Source organism: Ostrea edulis, chromosome 10 (genome assembly GCF_947568905.1).
Source record: "Ostrea edulis chromosome 10, xbOstEdul1.1, whole genome shotgun sequence".
Lineage (NCBI taxonomy): Eukaryota > Metazoa > Mollusca > Bivalvia > Ostreida > Ostreidae > Ostrea > Ostrea edulis.
Window position 1 is genome coordinate 20,964,988 of NC_079173.1, and position 22,017 is coordinate 20,987,004.

At 36.7% G+C, this 22,017-nt stretch overlaps 1 protein-coding gene across 1 annotated transcript in view; it reads left to right on the forward strand.

Moving 5' to 3' along the window:
* The first annotated feature begins 6,427 nt into the window (after window positions 1-6,427).
* Window positions 6,428-22,017, forward strand: part of LOC130050671 (uncharacterized) — a 61,681-nt gene continuing 46,091 nt past the window's right edge. The window contains exons 1-3 of the mRNA XM_056150880.1: window positions 6,428-6,601; window positions 19,131-19,347; window positions 20,085-20,356. Of these exons, the coding sequence (XP_056006855.1) occupies window positions 6,494-6,601; window positions 19,131-19,347; window positions 20,085-20,356 (597 nt within the window). The 5' untranslated portion in view covers window positions 6,428-6,493. The remainder of the gene's footprint in view (window positions 6,602-19,130; window positions 19,348-20,084; window positions 20,357-22,017) is intronic.

The window sequence follows — 22,017 nt, forward strand, 5'->3', positions numbered from 1 at the left end:
CGGTGCATATGGGTAGTAAACTGGCATGCAATACGCTTTAGTACCCAAATGAAATATGCAATTCATCACTATTCAGGGGAAGAGAGGGGGAGAGGACCACCGCCTGTCCGCCCCCTCATGTAAGGAGTCCATTTCATGAGAAGGACCAACATCTTCATAGAACTTTACAATATTTACGCTATGGAGTTGATGCGACTAGAAGTAGAAATCCTCGTCCGTAATGTCACTCAAATGACTGTCCAGTGTACACTGGTGACCGTGTTTCTCTATATTCTGATTCATTGTCCTTATTATAGAAACTTCTTCATAACTGTAGTCATCTACACCAATGTCTGACGGTGACCCAACGGACAACAAAACTGAGCCTGTATCGCTATCAGCGATATACTCCATGATTAAATTATTCGCTGTTTATGTTAGTCATGACAACGTAACAAGAAATGGAAATATTTAGTCAAAAGAACTCATTTGACTTACTTGTACTGAAGTTATTTTTCTTTAAATTCTAACAGATTATTATTGCAAATATAAACGAAAAAATCATAATCTAAACGCTAACACTTTTAAATGCTCTTTAAACCAGGTAGCACGCAGGAGACAGGTGAGATGCGCAGAGATCTCTTCCCCCTTAGAACGTGATCACCCGTTCAGGTCCAGGCACCTATGTCCACATAGGGCCCCCTGTGTTGCCCCTACGTTGGTAGTCAAACTGACCGCCTCCCCAGTTCCCCACAAAAAATTGCACGCGACCCTTTCCGCCATATATGTAAATTTGCACCCTGTTTCTTATTACGATTAATAAATATTCAAATTTGTATCACTCTTGTTAATCCAGCTAGCTAAGCAGCCTATAGGGGATTACAGGGCAGCCACCCAAGCTTCGACATAGCTACTGGGTTTATTCAGCATATTAGGGCAAGGTCAACTATTCAATTCAGGCAGTAGGCCAAATGTCTCACGGCTGGTAGTGCTGTATATTTATTAAAGTTTAATTTTAGCAGAGTAGCTCCTCTAGTTAAATTTAAGGGGTACCTGTAAATTGCGAAACGAAATCGAAACGAAACGAAACGAAATCTACCGAAACGAAATCTACCGAAACGAAACGAAATCTACCGAAACGAAACCCTCCGAAACGAAACGAAACCTACCGAAACGAAACGAAACAGATTGTATAACCGAACTCTTTTAATTATAATAATTAAAAATGGTATCTTAGGCCCCTGTGAAAGATACCACATATAACATTCGCCTCCCCTTTGATGTAGGCTTTCGGCTTGACTGTTACAAAGTTTTAAAAGTTGGAAAAGGGGGGGGGGGGAGTAAGCACAAAGTACATATCCGTAGTTGATTAAATACCATGTACAAGTAGTTTTGGATCCATAAATTTCAGAACCGAGGGTTACAGTCTCAGAGATCTGGGGAAACACATTATACGAGGGGTGGGATCGCCGACGTTGGATCCGCCTTTGGGCATAGATACATTGCTTAAAGAAGCTCGTGTCTGAGAAAATTGAAAGCAGGAAGAGCTCTTAACCTCTTATTTTATCTCTAATTGCTGAGGTGCGAGTACTTTCAATAATGGAAAAACTCTATACATATGGGGTGTTGCGAAGACGGGGAATTGAAAACGGGACGGAAAACGGAATTTTTTTAATGCAATAATATTAGGAGGAGGTCGGCATTTTGTAAACTGAAAAGGCTTAAGAACGAGGGAATTTTAAGCAGAAATCACAAAGAGAACGGGAGGGCATATTCAGAATCCACCGTTTGATATACTACATACAAATACACAATATCCACATGTATACATATATTTGTCTTTAGAGCAAAAATACTGAAACATGTATTTATGTCCAAAGGCGGATCCAACGCCGACGACCCCATCCCTCGTTTAGTGTGTTTCCCCAGACCTCTGACCTGTGAGACTGTAACCTTCCGTTCTGAAATTTATGGATCCGAAGCTAATTGCACATGATATTTATGTACTTTGTGCTTACCCCCCCCCCCCTTTCCAACTTTTAAAACTTTGTATCAGTCAAGCCGAAAGCCTACATCAAAGGGGAGGCGAATTTTATTTATATGTGTAAACTTTAACAAGGGGCTAAGATACCAGTTTTAATTATTATAATTAAAAGAGTTCGATTATACAATCTGTTTCGTTTTGGTAGGTTTCGTTTCGTTTCGATGGGTTTCGTTTCGTTTCGGTAGATTTCGTTTCGTTTCGGTAGATTTCGTTTCGTTTCGTTTCGATTTCGTTTCGCACTTTACAGGTACCCAAATTTAAGACATCCGAGGTCAGGTCATGGTCAATGAAGCTAATTCTTTTATCAATTTTTGAAATTATGCATTTCACCTACAATCAATATGACTAAATTCATGCGTACATCTAGCATGTGTACATCAACATTATCAAATACGAATCAAATATTATGGAATATAAATCGAGATTTATATAATTATCGCATATAAATAACAAGGTTACCAAATGTAAATAAATAACAAGATTATCGAATATAAATCAAAATTTTCGCATATAAATATTAAGATTATCGAATATAATTAAAATTTTCTCATATATGAATAACAAGATTATCGAATATGATTAAAGAGTTTCGTATATAAATCAAGATTTGTATAATATTGCAACGTTTTACACACCGTAAGTGTATCTGTTCAATGCTGAATTTTTATATGCATATATACAGTACATCGTCGCAAACCACGGGTTATTGTTTCATTCTATTTCACAAACGTTTGTGAAATAGAATGAAACAATAACCCGTGGTTTGCGACGATGACATACAGTAGTACATTGTCATTTGATAAAGTCAATTAAAGTATATGTACCAGATCTAGAGTAAAACATATCTATGAGATACACATACTATAGCTTAAATACCTTGTATACTATTTTTAAAAATCATTTTAATTTAGATCATTCAAAAATAATAAAAGCAACATTTACGTTTTAGCTAGACGTAGGTTGTGTACATTGACGTCGCGTCATTGCGCGACAAAATCACATGGGACATTTATTTGGACATTAAGTATCTTTTCGTTTTCCTAAATGGACGCGGGATAAAATGAAATGTTGTATATTCTATGTAGTAAATTTTATGTACTTTCTGTTAGTTATATTCATTAAAATATTCGCGTTGGAATAATGCTTAGAAATAAGACGTAAAATGGTAGAATTGTTTAAAAAGCGCGGTATTTGTAGAATAAGGACATTTCACTGGACACCGATAAAATCAATCTACTTTATGGATATACTCAGAATTATATAATACTGGCATACATTGTGCTCCACGATACATGTACATTATAAATGTAACAAGGATAGTCAACTTCCCCCTGCATTAGGCATGCTACTGGTCATGATGATTTGCATTTGCAGTCTATCTACAAACACGGGACACCACTGACAGGCACTGTCTTTGCCATTTTTAAGGTCGCTATATCAATTCTATGAACTAAATGTTTAAAGTAATTGGATTATGGTTTTTAGATAAGGACGTCACAATCATACACCAATTCTTACGTTATGTGAGACAAAATCAATCATTTTATTAATCTGTGGATAAAGCGTATGCGTATTTCATGTAACGCGGGACAACGAAAAATGACGACATCTGCGTGTATTTATTGCTAATGAAATGCGTGTAAATTATATTTTATATAAGCTATTATCATTATTTATATATTTTCCTTGCCATTGATGTATAAGACTTTAATAATCCACAAAATATACAACTGTGTAAACATAGCGGAAACATTTTCTAATGCACGTATGAAAGTAACACCAGTACCGTGCGCGACGTCATTACATATTTACATCTAACACACACTGACAACTTGTTCGTAATGATTAACTTATCAAAATGTACATTTTAATCCTTTCCATAACCTACATCATATTTATTGCCTATTCATCTAATAGAAATATACATATATACCTTTTTTTAATTCATGCATGCGAGGCACTCAAATGTAAACAAAACTTTATTCTTCTAGATTATATAATACATGTACGTGAAAAAGATAGAGAAAAAACACAATTCCGTGCGCTTTAGCCATTTTTCACACACATATACTTAGGCTGAATGCGGACATGTACGTGATAAAGATAGAGAGGAAAAAACTCCACAAATCCCGTGCGCATTATACCACCTTCACACTCGCGGATTTTTCTTACGAGTCCTTACGGATCTCCGACTCGTAGTCAATCACAAGCATTCGTAAATCACTCGTCGGTATCCATGTCTAAATTGTAACAATCCGTGTACTTTTTTGGATTTGTGGAATATGTAAGGATCCGTAAGAAAAATCTGTGAATGTTAAGGTACCATTAACCATTGTTCACACACGTATACCTAGGCTGAAGGCGGACACGCTTACATAGGGAAATAAATGTACATTGTATTTAGGTTGTAAAACAGTAGTTCTAATTCATAAAACAAAAACAAAAACTCAATCACAGATTTACCGTTATAAATTTATTTACTTTTTCCACGTAAATATAGTTATGTATCGTTATATAATCTATTTGCGCAATACACACGCACGCTAATGTCAAATGACGTCAAAGTGCATTTTTATCGCGTTTAACTTGTAAAATGCATTACTTTCAAGAAAAAATAGGTCTATGACACTTGCCCGTACCTAAATATGACCGTAAGAAAAAATGAAGCAAATGTTTCAACCTTTCCAAATATGATATACGTTTTCAAATATTGTGTTTTTTAGAAAAGATTTTACTTTTACTAACAGAATATAGCACAATTTTTGTCATTTCGGCTTAATTTTCCTACTTTCCAGTAACGGTGTGCGATTTTGAATGCATGTTTTCGACTAGTTCCGAACATCGCACAGAAAAACTTTGAGTAGAAAAACTGTTTAGTTTTTACTCTACTTTAGAAAATATGATTTGTTTCATTATATTCCAATTATTAACAAACCCCCCCAATTTAATCCCGTCGGCACATAAAAGGCGTCAAAATGCGTCACTGGGCGTTAAAGGGATAAGCAATAGAAATAGACAGTTGGGCAAACAAAGACCCTTAGACACACCAGAGGTGGGATCAGATGCCTAGGAGGAGTAAGCATCCCCTGTCGACCGGTCACACCTGCAGTGAGCCCTATATCTAGGTAAACGGAGTTATCCTTAGTCAAAAACAGTGTGCCCCGGACGGTCTAACAATCGGTATGAAACACGTCGGATAGCACTTGACCCAATGGTAGGTTGTATCGTGAAAAGTTCTCAAACGAAACGTTAAACAATATTCAACCAACCAATCTACATAACAAGAAGTTCTTGCGGCAGTTAGATATATCGATCATGTTTTATCTATTAACAATAATCATTTTCATTCATGTATCGATTCAATATACCCCAGGGAGCTCGGAATGAAAGACACTACAGTCATCCACATATGCTGAATTATTTGATATTTTATTGAAAATAGATCATAGACATCAAAGACAAACTAGCAACTCACCTTTATGACAAACGGAATGATTTCAGCTTCTACATCGTGAATTTCTCATTTTTATGTAGCAATATTCCATTATCACCTTCATATGGTGTTTATATCTTTCAATTGGTTCAAGTCGCAAGAGCGCGCTCTACGTCTGGTCAATTCTCGTTTAAAGTAAGCATTTTGCAAATTCTGTGGTCGTTACAATGATCTATTTTGCCAATACAAACTATCCTTGGGTCAAATGGAGTCTGACGTGTTTCACACCGATTGCTAGCCCCTTCTTGTCAGAGAGATTTTGACTACGGATTGCTCCGTTTACCTGACAGAGACATAGGGCTCATGGCTGATGTGACCAGTCGGCAGCGGATAATTATTCCTCCTAGACACCTGATCCCACATCTGGCTTTTCCAGGGGCCCGTGTATGCCCCGCTCTTTATTTTGTATTTCTTATGGGTATTATGAGATTCGATCGCTGTTCGTTATCTTCACCTTTAATCAATAGTTTGTTGATATAGGAACATGCGGTAACTTGTTTGTTTACAATCACTGTAGTACCAACCTTATCGTAGGCCGACGTTGTGTCCTTTGGAAAGGCACTTTACATGAATTTCCTCACTCCACCCAAGTGTAAAAGGGGTACCTGGCTATAGACAGTGAAAGATATTGTTAGAATGTTAGTGCTCTAGTGTTTGTAACGGCAGCTTGCACTGTATGCTTCCTAGGAGGCTGAGAAAGTTCTAGATTGATATGAGGTCTGCCGGGGTAATAATGCATTGTGAAGCGCTTTGAGCAGCATACGCTGGAAAAAGCGCTATATAAAACCAATCATTATTATGTTATAGCTTATTGATATAATAGTGTAGCTTGTTGATATAGTTATAAGTTGTTGATATGGCGATGTAGATTTTTGATGCGGAAAAATTTACATATATTTTTAGATGTCTAGTCACGCCCCCTCAAAGAAGAGGTGCTGGGTATTGATATAGGTGGACTTTGTGGTACTTCGAAGGAAATGGATGTCGATTATTCCTCGTTAGAAGACCTTGGAGAAATTCGAGATTTAGGACTGAAATCTGTGGATGAAAAAAATGTATCGGTCTCTGAAAGCAGAAAATCACAGGTTTGTGCTCTGCGGAGTTTACATATGGTATAAGACAAGTCTCACATAAATCAATTTTGTCATCTTCTTTAGAATCAATCGACCAATGTTAACCTTTGTCATAAAGGATCTTTGGGATTCAAAATTATTCAGATGAAGGACCACATTCCTTTGCAAGGGGGGGGGGGGTAATTAAGAAAAGGTGAAGATATGGTGCAATTTAAAAAAAAATCTCAATGGACATTGGACCAGAGAAGACAAAACTTATGTTCAAGCTGATGAGTATAGAATCAAATTTGTTCAGGTCATGACCCCGGGTGTATAAAGGATGTAAAATTTAAACGGGGTTATAAAGGAAACTATTTTTGAAAACTGATTAAGAATAGCCTTGATTAGTCATATTTATAGGCAAGCATTCTCAGGTAGATGAACAACACAACCAGGGTGACTCATGAACGCTTTGTTACCCGTGGTTCGCTTGATAAAATATTAGAGGATAAAATGGTGTGATGAAATGCCATTCTGATGAAATACATAGAGGGTATCTACTTTGCGAATTAAACGGCATTTCAACGCGTTGGATACACAAATTAAAAAAATCTTGCAATTGTTCTCATCTCATTTATTCTTTCTACATGAAAGGTGAAGATAACGAACAGTGATCAATCTCATAACTCCTACAAGCAATACAGAATAGATTATTGGGCAAACACGTACCCCTGGACACACCAGGGATGGGATCAAGTGCCTAGGAGGAGTAAGCATCCCCTGCCGACCGTTCACACCCGCGATGAGCCCTATATCTTAATCAGGTAAACGGAATTATCCTTAGTCAAAATCAGTAACAATCGTTATGAAACACGTCAAACAGCCTTTGGCCCAATGATAGGTTGTATTGACGAACTAGATCGTTATAACGACCATAGAATTTGCGAAAAGCTGACTTCAATCGGGCTGTTGAAACCCCTGTACCATCAACCTGTTTGTCAGTAGCTTGCCTCGATTTAAAAACTGATTATACACAGAACAAGCTCTTGCGTATCGAATCAGTTGAGAGATATAAATACCATATGCAGGTGATAATGGAATATTGCTACATAAATATGGGAAGTTGACGATGGAGAAGCTGAAATCATCCCGTTTGTCATACATTTGAGTTGTCAGTTACATGTAGCACTTTGAGATAATCCCAAATACAATATAATAGCTGATTAAAATCACTCCAAAAGCGTCATTTCCGATACACCGTGCTTGTACGTGTTCCTAAAACCATGATGCAATAAAAATTTAAAAAATTGTTATCAAGTTTCAATTTTATGAGTTATACTTACCAGGCATACATATACATTAGGATATCTTCCCCGTATTAACGTTCATAACTCGCGGGCAGCGTTTTAAAGAATAAGATTCAAACACTCATAAGACCGAAATCCCATCTCAGATGCTTGCCCATATCAGTTCATATTGGCGGGTGTTATAGAGGCAAACTTCCTCCCATAATGAGACTTCCTCCGGAAGTCTGGCTCTAGAGTGAACCTCCCCCAGGGCCAGACTTCCCACCGCGGAAGTCTTGCTCTATAGTGAGCCTTCCCCCGGAAGTCTGGTTCCAGAGTGAGCCTTCCCCGGTAGTCTTTCTCTAGAGTGAACCTTTCCCCCCAGCAAACTTACTTTAGAATAAACCTTACCCCCAGGGGCAAGACTCAATCTAGAGCCATAACACCCTAGAGAGACACCCCCGCTTTCATCCCCTCCTGCGCAAACTATGAAATAAATTTTAGTTTATCGGGCAGGGAATTACTTACCTACTTACCCACCTACCAACCTACCTACCTCTCTACCTCTCTACCTACCTACCTACCTACCTACCTACCTACCTATACCTATCTACCTACCTCTCTACCTACCTACTTCTCTACCTACCTACCTACCCATCCACCTGAAGTTGTTCAAGTTTAAAAGCTTAACCGATATTTGTACGCAGATGAGAAGAAACATAAATTCGACATTTCCACATTTTATTTTTCAAACTTCTAAAACTAACCAAGGCATAAGTATTGTGTGGGTCAAAGTTCAAGGTCTATGGGTCAAACAAAATGACTTCCAATGTGTTTTATTCATCGTTTTCTTCTCTTGAGTTTGATGAACGACTTAAACAAAAAACCATTTAATGCCCTGCTGAAAAAAGTCTTGGTGTGTAGATAATCTCCATAAAGTATAGTAATTTACCAGGAATAAATGAAGGGGGAAGTCCTGCTATGGGGTAAGTCTGATTCTACAACTAGTGAGGAGGAGGTCTTCCCACGGGGAAGTCTGGTTCTAGAGTGAGACTTTCCCAGGGGTTCTACTCTAGAGTGAGCCTTTCCTCAGGGGGAAGGCTCACTCTAGAGCTAGGCTTCCGGGGGGGGGAGTCTCATTATGGGGGAAGGCTCTCTTTACAACACGGGCAACAGATCGTTCCCAACCTACATGAAGGTACACTTTCCAAACCTTTCCTTAGGGGTGGAAGGTGGAAGGTGGGATGTTGACTGGTAAGTATAACTTACGCATAAAATTGAAATTTGATAACAAAGTTTTCAATTTCATTTCGTTCGTTATACTTACCAGTCATACATATACATTACCTCAAATTCAAAATTTTCAAAAACAGCAATATTCATCTGTCTTGTATTCTGTCTCTCAAATATTATGTACACGAACAAACACTGAATGATTGAAAACTATATACAAAATTGATCATATTCGCAACTCGCCGAAGATGATCACATCTCTGACAAAAGAAACACTATTTACACAGTACGCATCAACCAGTTATTTACAGCACATTTAAGAAGTGGAACACAGTAATCTATATCTCTTAAGTAGAAATTGCAGAAAGTAGATCCTTTACTCCAATCTGCAGAATCTACCTTTGGTAAGATCTGTCAAAAAACTAGCTACTTCAACTAAAGAGGCTGGATAGGGATACATCTTCCTTGAACTTCATCAACCACTGAATTGTTTGAATTTACAGGAATAATCTTTTTGAGTTCCTGACCGCCAACTTGTTGCCAAAAGGCTTCGAGTGTCTTTATAAAAGCCTTTCTTTTTTAACCCTCTGTCGATGATAAATTTCTGTTGTGGGTTGTTGTAGTAAATTGGAATGTTTGGAAGTCTTTTTCGGTATTGAGATTAGAAGTTGAAGTTCTGTGTACCAAGGTCTTCTTGGCCAACATGGGGCTATTAGAATTACTTGACAATTGCATTGTCTGATATGTTGAAGAACTTTGGATATTGGACAGATTGGAGGATAAGCATACAGAAACATCCCCTCCCAAGATATTTTCAGGGCATAAAATGCATATGCTTGGTATTGGGGAAGCCAAGTGCAAACGATTTGAGTTTGACGATTGTGAATAGATGCGAACATGTCTAACAGGGGATGACCCCACATTTGAATAATTTTCTGTAAAATATCTTTTTCAACATCCATTCTGTTTACCTGATTTTGACCCTGCTCAACTGATCTGCTAATCTGTTTGATGTCCCTGCTATATGAACAGCTTTTAGTTTGATATTCTGGTCTATTGCCCAGTTCCACAACTCCCATGCTTGATAACAAAGACGGGGAGATTCGGTTCCCCCTTGTTTGTTGATATACTGAACTACAGTAGTGTTGTTGCATCTGATCAAAACTGTTCTGTTCTGAACTGGGTTTTGAAAATACTTCAGAGATAAAAACACTGCTTCCATCTCTAGACAATTGATATGAAGATTTTTGTGATGATTGTCTCAATTCCGTTGGATTATCTGATTGTTTAGGTGACCCCCATACCCCGTTAATGATGTATCGGTGGTTATAGTCACCCCTATTTCTTCTGGTTGCAAATATCTGCCCCTTGAATTGTTCACTGAATCTAACCACCATTGTAGATGTTGAATTAGATGTTGTGTAACAGGGATCGTTTTTCCAATTCTAGAGAACTTGGTTTCCAAAAACTTGGTAGATGCAGTTGAATAGGTATCATATAGAGACGATCATTGGGAATGAGATCTATGCAAGAGATATCCCCAGCCACCTGAGAAAATATCTGGATGTTATCTAACCTAGCATCAACATTTTGGTTGTTTGTATTAATTTCATCAATCTGTCCCTAGAAGGAAGCACTATTTTCTGCCTGAGTAAAAACAAAGCCCCCAGATACACAATATTCTGTTGGGGTTCTAGACAAGATTTCTCTTTGTTGATTATGAAACCGAATAGATTGAGACATTTTTCTTGATCTTGAATTAACATTTCTTTTGATTGGTTTACAATAAGCCAATCGTCTAAGTAAACTGCAAGACGAACATTGTGTGTTCTCAAATATGCTGCTACTACAGACACCATTTTCATGAAAACTCGTGGTGCTGATGTTGGTCCGAAACACTTGTTTTCCATTGATAATAATGGTTTTCTACACAAAATCTTAGAAACTTTTGGTGTTTTAGAAATATTGGAAAGTGTAGATAAGCATTTGTTAAATCGATTGATATTGCCCAATCGTTTGGTTTCACCAGATTCAACACCTTATATAAAGTGTCCATTTTGAAATGTTGCTTCTTTACATACTCTGATTCCACGCACAAATACTCTGAAGTTGAAATAAAAAATATGCTAGAGTTTCTCATTGACAATATCTTCGTGGTCTTTGGTGATCAGGTCTTCGAACAGTCTGTTGGAATTCCCATGGGCACGAATTGTGCTCCTTTCTTAGCTGACCTGATTTTATATTCATATGAAGCAGAATTTATTCAAAAATTTCTACGTGAGAAGAAAAAATTTCTCGCTGTGGCCTTCAATTCGACTTTTAGATATATAGATGACGTTTTGTCTATTAACAATGATAGCTTTCATTCATATGTCGATTTGATATATCCCTGTGAGCTCGAAATAAAGGACCCCACAGAGTCGTCCTCTTCTGCTTCATACTTAGATATTTTATTGAAAGTAGACATTAACGGCAAACTGACAACTCAACTGTATGACAAACGGGATGATTTCAGCTTCTCCATCGTCAACTTCCCATATTTATGTAGCAATATTCAATTATCACCTGCATATGGTGTTTATACATCTCAACTGATTCGATATGCAAGAGCTTGTTCTGTGTATAGTCAGTTTTTAAATCGAGGTAAGCTCTGACAAACAAGTTGATGGTTCAGGGATTTCAACAGTCTCGATTGAAGTCAGCATTTCCCAAATTCTATGGTCGTTATAACGATCTACTTCGTCAGTACAACCTTGCATTGGGTCAAATGCTGTCTGACGTGTTTCATACCGATTGTTAAGCCGTTCTTGGCACACTGATTTTGACTGCGGATAACTCCGTTTACCTGATCAGGATATAGGGCTCACGGCGGGTGTGACCGGTCAACAGGGGATGCTTACTCCTCCTAGTCACCTGATCCCACCCCTGGTGTGTCCAGGGGTCCGTGTTTGCCCAACTATCTATTTTGTATTGCTTATAGGAGTTAGGAGATTGATCACTGTTCGTTATCTTCACCTTGCATACTGAATGAGGGGTCTCAAATTCAAAATTATTGATCTCATTTTCCACATTTGTTTGGTACAAGGAAAAATGTACTGTAAAAACATGTTTGGTTCTCTTGGTTTTATATAGGTTCTATTGCATTTTCCCTGATAAATCGTTTACCTCTTTTGATAAAAATGTTTTTGTGCCCATGGAATTATTGTCTTTTTCACCCCTTGAAACGGAGGTTTTTGCAAGAATTCCAATTTGTACCCTTCTTTGATTATTGACAATACCCAACTGTTTTGAGTTATCAAATGCCAATTCTTTGAGAAAAAATTGAGACGACCCCCAACTAGTATCTCTGGAAGCATTGCAATTTGTGTTACCTGTTCTTTATTCCAGTCATTTATTGGATTTGTTTTAGAATCCGAAAAGAACTCACTCGGTCTACTGTAGTAGATGAACTAGTAGATGCGGTTCTTGGATTCTTTTGAGCAGATGCCCTGTTGTTAGTCATTGTGGACATTCTAGGATTTTTGAAATTTCCAGAGTTGTCAGTATTTTCTGAAAATTTTCGTTTTTTCTTTCTTCACTCCATTCTGGAATTAAGTCTGTAAGAGAATCTTTCTGTACTTTCCTCTTTTTTTTTTAGTTTCTCTTCTAATTTCTTACCAAAGACACCATCGTCTGATAATGGTAGACAAATAATCTTACTATGAACATCTTTCAGAGTATATAAACCAGTATCTTGAGCTGCGCGGGTATGTTAAGGCAGGTCATGCTCAATTTAAGCACCTAAACTGCATACTTTTTAAAATCTGTCCTACACAGAGAGAGGGAGCTACTAACTTTTAAAAACTATTTTGGTTGTTTACTTGAGGACATTTTGTATTATAACAACATGACAAACATGCGCTTCCGTATGACGTCATTGCATGACTGTTATAAATAGATCACAGATGTACCTTAATAGAAAATGGAAAAGTAGCACACTACCCCAGGATTTAAACATTGGTCTAACTGGCGATAATGACGGTAAAACACCCATAGTTTATCAGAATTACTGATAGAATCCTACCACTTTCGGTATTAAATAATTATTAAACATTTAAGCACGAAACCATCTAGCCCATGTTTTACATTTTGCACTGATGCTATGCAGTTTTTTTAAAAAGTTTTCTTAGGCCATGTCAATTTGTAATCTAGTTCGTCGGATTCACCGCATCTATTTGTAATATATATAAATCATAATATTATCAAAAAATAATATCCTCCCGCGAGTCCAAAAATATCTGCGTAAAACATTTTCGACTTTTTACAACAACCGCACAAACGACCTTGATGCATGGGACTGACAAATGACAGAATCGCAGGCTCTCGAGAAATTTCCTAACACTGTAATACGGTGTTTTTAAGTTATTCATGATGCCTATCTTTAATATGTACGATACTTCATAACACTGGATTGGAAGTTGTTTTTTTTAAATACTGCAATAGAACTGGAGGCGATGAAAATTTTGAAGCGCAGCTCTGAAAGCATTGTTCAATGTCACTATGGAGAGAACATCAACAGTGTACGATTGATTGATTATATATTGTCTAAGGTCTCTCTTGAGAATATTTCACTCGCATGAAAACGTTACCATTGCCGTTGAAGGGCTGCAAAATGTAGGCCTATGCTCAGCGTTTATGGCCATTAAAATTTAAGAATATGTATTGTGACAGAGGAAATTTCAAAACCGGGCATGTCCCTAGCAATATGTATAGATCTGAATGGAAAGTTTGTAGAAATGATACTAAAATAAAATTCTTCAAAAAGACCTTATCAGCTAATGTTGCAAAGTACATGTATTAGGCACGAAGAAAATAAAGTCTTTGAGACCTGAAATACTTATTTACTATAAACTATGAAGTTCATGTGGTAAACAACTGTATCTTTATTTTTAAGCGCTCGCTTTTTTAAAATCACACCTAATTCAATTAAAATCATTTATATTTCTTCTATTCGCTCGCCTCAAAATAAAAAATAATATTTGTAAATAATCTCGCCTTACCTTTGTTTTGGTTGAAAATCCGAAGAACTATTTTACAAATTGGTGTGGCCTTAACAGACGATTCTATCAGTAATTTCCGTGTACATTCGTTTATGACCTTTCACACGGTGTATAAAAAGTATCTTAAAGTATGCAGCGTAGTGTGTTACTTTTGCAGTTTTATTTTAGTGTGTGACAGAGGAAAATCGGATCGACATGCTAAATGGAATGTTTTCCCCGTTGATGAATAAAATCAACATACCTTCATAATATCAATAAATTCTCAGCGTTTCACATATATATCCCATGTCATATATTTAAAATACTCCACATTTTGTTGATATTTACACGGCACACTTTAATAAATTCTTTACATGTGTCAACGTCACTCGATGTATAGTTATGACGTCATCAGTGTACTTTCATATTGATCAGACAGAAATTAAACGACATCAGTATAACCTTCCATATTTCTTTGGATCTTAGTAGCTACATGGTTTATTTCATGCATAAATAAAACTTAAATGAAAATAATATCGGGATGTAATATATACTTAGTGATATACTTATTTCAATTATGACGTCACATTGTTTTGCGAATTTTTTTCCCAGTAAAGATTTTCACAACCTGCCTTAACGTACCCACGTGCAGTTTTCCTTCTTATTAAATGGTGAAAAGATCATGTCCTTCCCATTTGATCAAGATCTTTGGTAGATATTGAGAAAACGTCTTTAATTGCTTGTACTGTCTCAGCATCCTGACAAGCTAACGTGTTCAGCAATGTTCCAAGATCTTGCTGCATGTAACCTAATGAAATTATACCCATACGAGCTGCCATCTGACCTTGGTAAGCTAAGGTTTCAATGCTCTTGAAAAGTTGTGAAAACAAGTGCCTACTTTTACCCCAACGTTTGTTGGCCTTATAGCCATGTTTTTTCCGTAACATTGGTTCCAAGATGTCGTCTAATCCTGGTACTTGTAAAAATGCTGACGATTGTGAGTGCATAGGAAAACATTGTCTGTATTCCTCTTTATATGCTGACAGTCTCTGAGGGTCACCTATTCTGCAAGATTTCTTCCTGAGTCTTGTCTAATATCAAACCCACTTTTTCTTCATCTGTAGAAGAAACATTGTCAAAAATGTCATTTAGCGTTTTTATTTGTTCAACTTTTTTATTTATCAAATTCTGAAATCTATTGTTGTTAGAGTACATAAAAGTTTGATTATGATCAGAATCAAGAGAAGCAATATATTGCTCCTGTCTTGAGGATTCGTTTTCTCCTAATAACTCACTAACTTCTCTAACACTGGGAGCTAACGATATCATGTCGTCCATTTCAGGCACCCTAACTGTCTTTTCAATCTGGACTTCACTTTCTAAAGATATTAACGGACGCATTCCAAAAGAATCGTCAACACTTGATAACATTGATTCAGGTCTCCGCGTGGATAAACCACTGGTATCCTGGTTTACTGACAAAGGCATGTGCGAATCATGCACACTTTGAGCATTAGCATTTTCCAAAACAGGGTTAGATAAAGTTTGAAAACTTTCTCTAAAAAAATTCATCATAATATCCAACCTGTCATTTACTCTGCTCTCGAGTTGTTCCGTTTTGTCCATAGTATCTTTCCTTGAACTGTCGCTCGTGTTTTCTTGGTTTTGGCCTCCATGGTTGTTTGTAAATTCTGGCATTCCGAACCCAAATTTAATTCTTCGTTAGTAATACTGGCCTCTTCCATAATGAATGGAAGAAAATATTTACGAAGAAAAAATAACAATTTACAGAATCACTTGATAAGTTCTGCAGGAAAAAAACCCGAACATTCTTGTTGCACGCCGGAAGATGAACTAATATGAGGAAGTGTCTCAGATGGGATCTCGGTCTTACGAATGTTTGAATCTTTTTCTTTAAAACGCTTGCCCGCGAGATATGAACTTTATATATATATAATCCAAAATATACACACAAGTAATAGTATAATAATGAAAAATTAGAACGCCGAAAATAACTCAATCGGTCTCATTTTCAATCTTGAAGAGTAAAGATTGAAAATGACACCGGTTGAGTTGTTTTCGGCGTTCTAATTTTTCTTATATATATGAGAAAAAGAGCTGATTTTTGGATCAGCTCTTTGGACGAATAAGGCATATCCTAATTCGTTCCACTTTTAACATCGATTGGAAAGCCTAAAGACCAAAAACATGTAGTCTGTGTTGTAAATACGTTTGTAGATTAGTGCAATTGTAGTGCTAGATGTATTTATATGTAGTGTTTGTTATTATTCTCTGTTGATATTGGCCACATTATGTAATTCTTTTCGTTTGTCCTGAAGAAGGGACGGGTCGTCCCGAAAATTTGACAATCTGGTTGTTCGTGTCGTTGGTCATTTTAGTGCTTTTGATAATTTTTTGTATTTGACCTTGTATCCATGTTGTGGATCCGACACTTTGAGTTATCGGGTGTTGTTGGAACTTTAGTGCTTATATATATATATATATATATATATATATATATATATATATATATATATATATACATACATATATACATACATACATACATACATATATATATATATATATAAAGCACTAAATAATCACAACTAGGTACTGAAAATTTTCGCCCCAGCCCGGGGTCGAACCAGCGACGTACGGCACCTACCGCCTAGCAAGATTGTCAAACCAGTGCGTAAGTCCACTCGGCCATAACTACTTCCCTAAAAAGGAAGCTTTGTTATGCTCCTAAAGCGCTACTTATACACACTGATGCAATCCCACACAGTCGCTGTGTCATTCAGTGTTTAAGATATTTTATAAGGAGAGTGGATCTCTCGATGCAATTGTATAGAATATTTAATATAAAGCACAAACAAACAATTATAACACCCAACGTTTTAATATATATATATATATATACGTTTACCCCTAGGATCTAAACGATACATGTGAAAATCAATTAATTAATATAAAGCAAAAGAAAGTACACTATCGAAGAAAACACCAAGGTTTCGAACACAGTCCGAGTTGGAAATAATGATATTTCCAAAAGACAGTTGAAAAGATGGTGAAACGTTTGAATGTTTCGAAGTAAACACTATAAATTCAGTTTTTTCTTCGTTTAATTTCAGCAGGTTGACGTTCATACAAGATTTTATATCTGCTAAGCATTCCTGTAGCCGCGATGAGATAACATTCCATGTATCTGTAGGTCTAAAAACTAAGTATGCCTGGGTACCGTCAGCATAGCAATGATACATGATATGATGTCTGCGGCAGATTTCACCAATCGGTTTTGCAAACATTGCATAAAGTCTTGGTCCCAGAACTGACCCTTGGGGCACTCCATATGGTAGCAGAAAGTCCTTAGACTTTGCAGTTCCTACAACCACTTTCTGACTACGACCAGTTAAGTAAGATTTGATCCATGTAAGTGCTGCACCAGTAATACCAAATTATACCTCCAGTCGCTTAATGAGAATTTGAAGGTCTATAACATCAAAAGCTGCTGAAAGATCTAGCATCACCAAGGCAACACAAGAACCTTTATCCAATGATGTCACAATATCGTGGTGTTCTCTTAGAAGAGCTGTTTCTGTTGAGTGACAAGGACGATATGCAGACTGGGTCACGTCATTTAGGTTGTTTGAATCTATGTGGTGCCCTATCCGAGCTGATACCACTCTTTCCAAATGTTTGGAAAGAAATGAGAAGTTTGAGACAGGTCTGTAGTTCCGTAACGAGTCTGGCTCCAATCCTGCTTTCTATAATAACGGACGTACAATGCATGGCTTCTTTGAAGGAAGATGGAAATATACATTCATTCAAAGATTTATTCACTATTTCTGCAAAAATAGGTAACACAGATTCTAAAATGGGTTTCAGAAGTGTTGTAGGGATTGGATCAATTTCACATGATTTTGATGAAGCCGATGAGATGATCATGCGAACTTCAGATTCTGTAAAAATATAAATGTCAGTGTTTTATTGTCGCGCTCATTTGAAAAAGTTTCAATTTTTATTAAACAGTTTAAAATCTGGGAATTATTTGCGCACTTTTTTGTTGGTAAATTGTCGATTTCGTCTACATCATCGCCATTATCAAGTGCTACATTATGTACATTCGTCAAGTTTGTGTTGTGTTCGTCTAAAATTTGTCTTTCCCAGCTTTCGTTGTAAATGTATCGCTTTCAACTGTCTCAATTTGTGAAACGGAAACTGATGTAATGCCGAGTGATCGACCGGACATGGCGAGTTGTGCTAACTAACTGCATATCATCACTGTCTGACTCACCGGAGAGCTCTGAGAAGTCCACGAGGGGAAATCCTGCTTTTGGAAAACATAACTGGATTGTTGCCAATTTTGTTTCATTCCCAGAATCTATCGAATTCATCGATTAAATAAATTGAACTTTGTCTTTTAATGTCATTTCTCGTCTCTGTCGTTAGGGGGAGGGCGCCATTACCTTGTGCGTGGTGCTGTCATAATTGAAAAGTGCACCACCCAAAAATCAGGTTTTATTTTAAAATTTATGATCGCGACTCATCGCCAGTTGCAATCTTTTACTTACCTGAGGCTCCCTTTGAGACACCCTTTGTATACATCGCGTGTGATCGACCGAATACCGACAGATTGGTCATCGCGGGGTGGCTGGTTTAAATGCGATAATTAGAGCTAATTACGAGCAGTTGGGACCTCGTGTACACCGAATAGAATTGACCTTAAGAATTAGGGTGGTGTATCATCGAGGGGCCGGTTTACACAGGATAATTAAAGTTAATTAATAGCAGTTGGGACTGTGTAAGCCGACCGATATACAGAATATGCAGTATCCGAAGTACAGGGAATTATTAATAAAGGATTTGTTAAAGAAATGTTAGGGATGTTAGGGACTATATTTTTGGGCCGGAATTGACAGAGCACTGGAGTACTCAGAGGCCTGTTTGCACAAATTATATATATATATACGATTTGGAAAAAAAGATTAATGCATTTATCTAGAGATGTTCATTTACTTATAGGCCCCTGGTGAATCCATGAGGCAAATCATTGAGAGAGATGCTGAAGTGAGAACGATCGGAGCGAATCTCTGTACCTCTGTATTAGGTATGCTGAAGACGAAAGAATTTCAGAAAAATCTTGGTGAAGAGATGACCAAAGAATATGATGAGTACATTAGCACGATAGAGAATCATAGGACACAGCTAGAGAAACGACATTGTACCATTGTCGTGGCTGGTGGGTATCTCTTCATTAACAACTATAGATCTAGAACTTGTAAATGTTTATTTCATATCAATATGAAGTGCCTATGGGACGCATCAATACAAGGTTCGGTTTCTCTTTAGAGTAAAGTTTCTACGATATATTTTGTCAAAGTACTTTTAGAGCATAAATTAATTTTTTATTGTATCAGTATGTTCAGACAACACTACCAAGTTTCGAAATGTGTCCTTATAATATCCATTGCAAGAACTCTCGATAGCAGTAGCTAAAAGCGCGTAGAGATTTTATTTAAAGATATGACAAAATATGTAAAAGTCCACAATAAATTGTTTGTATACAGTTTGATTATCCGATTCTAGTTGTTATACATAAACACATCATGTATGTCAATCATTATTTAGAAATAACAATGGATGTGAATTATGTAGAAATCATGTTGTTTCTTATACAAGAGCACAATAAATATTGATTTCGATTTGATTGTGTCTACCAATATTGCTTTGATCGTTTTTGTATTTATATATAAAGTATTTATTTCGCTTTTGAAGCTTTTTTGTTGCTTTCTTTCCATCCACTTGAGCAGTCAAAGAACATCTTAATAAACTGTCGCCACATGCATATACCTGTCAGAGCTGACATCGCAACACCTTCAGTTACAGTTGCTTTCTTTAATTACATTTTAGATTACAAAACATAGTTTGATTTATTGTCCAATAATATGAAAGTTGAGTTACTTTATTTTTTTTAAGGAGAGACAGGGGCGGGGAAATCGTCCTTGTTGAACCTTATTATGGAAGGAGATATCCTTCCTCAACATGTCCTTAGATCTACGTGCACCATTTGTCAGATATTCAACAGCGACACCAAGCGCGCAGAAGTCATAAAAAAGAATGGTGAGAAAATTTATCTTCATGATGTTACGAAGGAAACTCTTTCCAAGTACGTCTGTGTGGATCGCTCTGGGAAATCAGATGAACGATACAAACGAGTAAATATCTACTGGCCTCTACCAATGCTGAAGGTTAGTTTGAATTGTGTTTTTTGTAACTAGCCAGATATTTATTTTCTGCATTAATTAGGGATGGAGTCAATTACATTGTACATATCTGTGTAATTAAATTACAATTATTTTGCTAATGTAGTTTTATGAACTACAATTACCGTTACTGCATTTTGCAGATGTAATTAATTAAAATACAACTACTTTGACAACATAATTATATAGGATTAATTACACGTTGGTATAGAATTTCATTACCAAAACATTTTTACACACATGTCAGAAGTTGTTTAGATGCACATGGTCTTAAACATTTCCGACCCTGGGTTTGGGAGAAATTCGAAGTGCTTTAAAACATACACCATCTTTGAATTTGATGTTTCAAATCACTTTCGATGTTTGGCTAGGTGATTTGTTAAGAATACTGTTAATTGTCTGGATGTCCCTACCTAGCATTAGTAATGCATTCACCACCTTGGGACAGGTGCTCATGAATATATATTGATGTAGTATTTATTTCAAGGACAATAATACACAAACAATTAGATATATTTGATATATCTAATATACAGTACAATCATATCGATTTGTATAAAAATAGCTTGTTCCAATCAACAAGAAGTTCTGTATTATCTCTATGAAACTACAGTTATCTATAATTAATCACCTAGATATTTTATTGAAAATAGATATTAACGGCAAAGTAATAACTCAACAGTATGATAAACGGGATAATTTCAGCTTCTCCATAGTTAACCTCCCATATTTATATTGCAATATTCCATTATCACCTGCATATGGTGTTATGTCTCTCAACTGATGTGATACGCAAGAGCTTGTTTTGCGTATGATCAGTTTTTAAATCGAGGCAGGCTACTGTCAAACAAGTTGATGGTGCAAGGGTTTCAAGAGTCCCATTTAAAGTCAGCATTTAGCAAATGTTATGGTCGTTATAAGAATCAAGTTTGCCAATACAACATTTCATTAGTTCAAATGCTGTCTGACTTGTTTCATACCGATCGTTGGACCGTTTATGGCACACTGATTCTGACTACAGACAACTCAGTTTACCTAATCAAGATATAGGGCTCACGGTGGATGTGATCGATCGACAGGGATGCATACTCCTCCTAGGCACCTTGTCCCACCTCTGGTGTGTCCAGGGGTCCGTGTTTGCCCAACTATATATTTTGTATTGCTTATAGGAGTTATGACATTGATCGCTGCTCGTTATCTTTACCTTTCATCAATGGTTTGTAAAAAAGGAAGTGACTTGGGAATTTATAAAGAGAAATTAATCTAATAGTTACTGTTAAACATCCTCATTTGAAAATAACCACACAAGAAGTATTTATTGTGGATTACTGATTAGTCTTGTGTTATCTGTAGGTGATTAAAATTCATACAGAGAATCCAGATCATCATCACCACTATCGTCACCACTATCGGCATCTCTTGTCTCTTTGTCTCTGTGGTCGGAAAGATTGTCCCTACGCAATCTTTGTGTTGTTCTCAATACACCTTTTTGAAAATATTTTGTTTATGGTATGAACAGGATTCACATTTATTCCCTTGTACGAATATAGAGTCCTCCCTTTGTTACTAAAACTTCTCTGCTTTTCTCCATCATATTCGGGTCCTGTTCCCAAGATCTGGATTTGTGTGTTGTTTCGATCTCACTG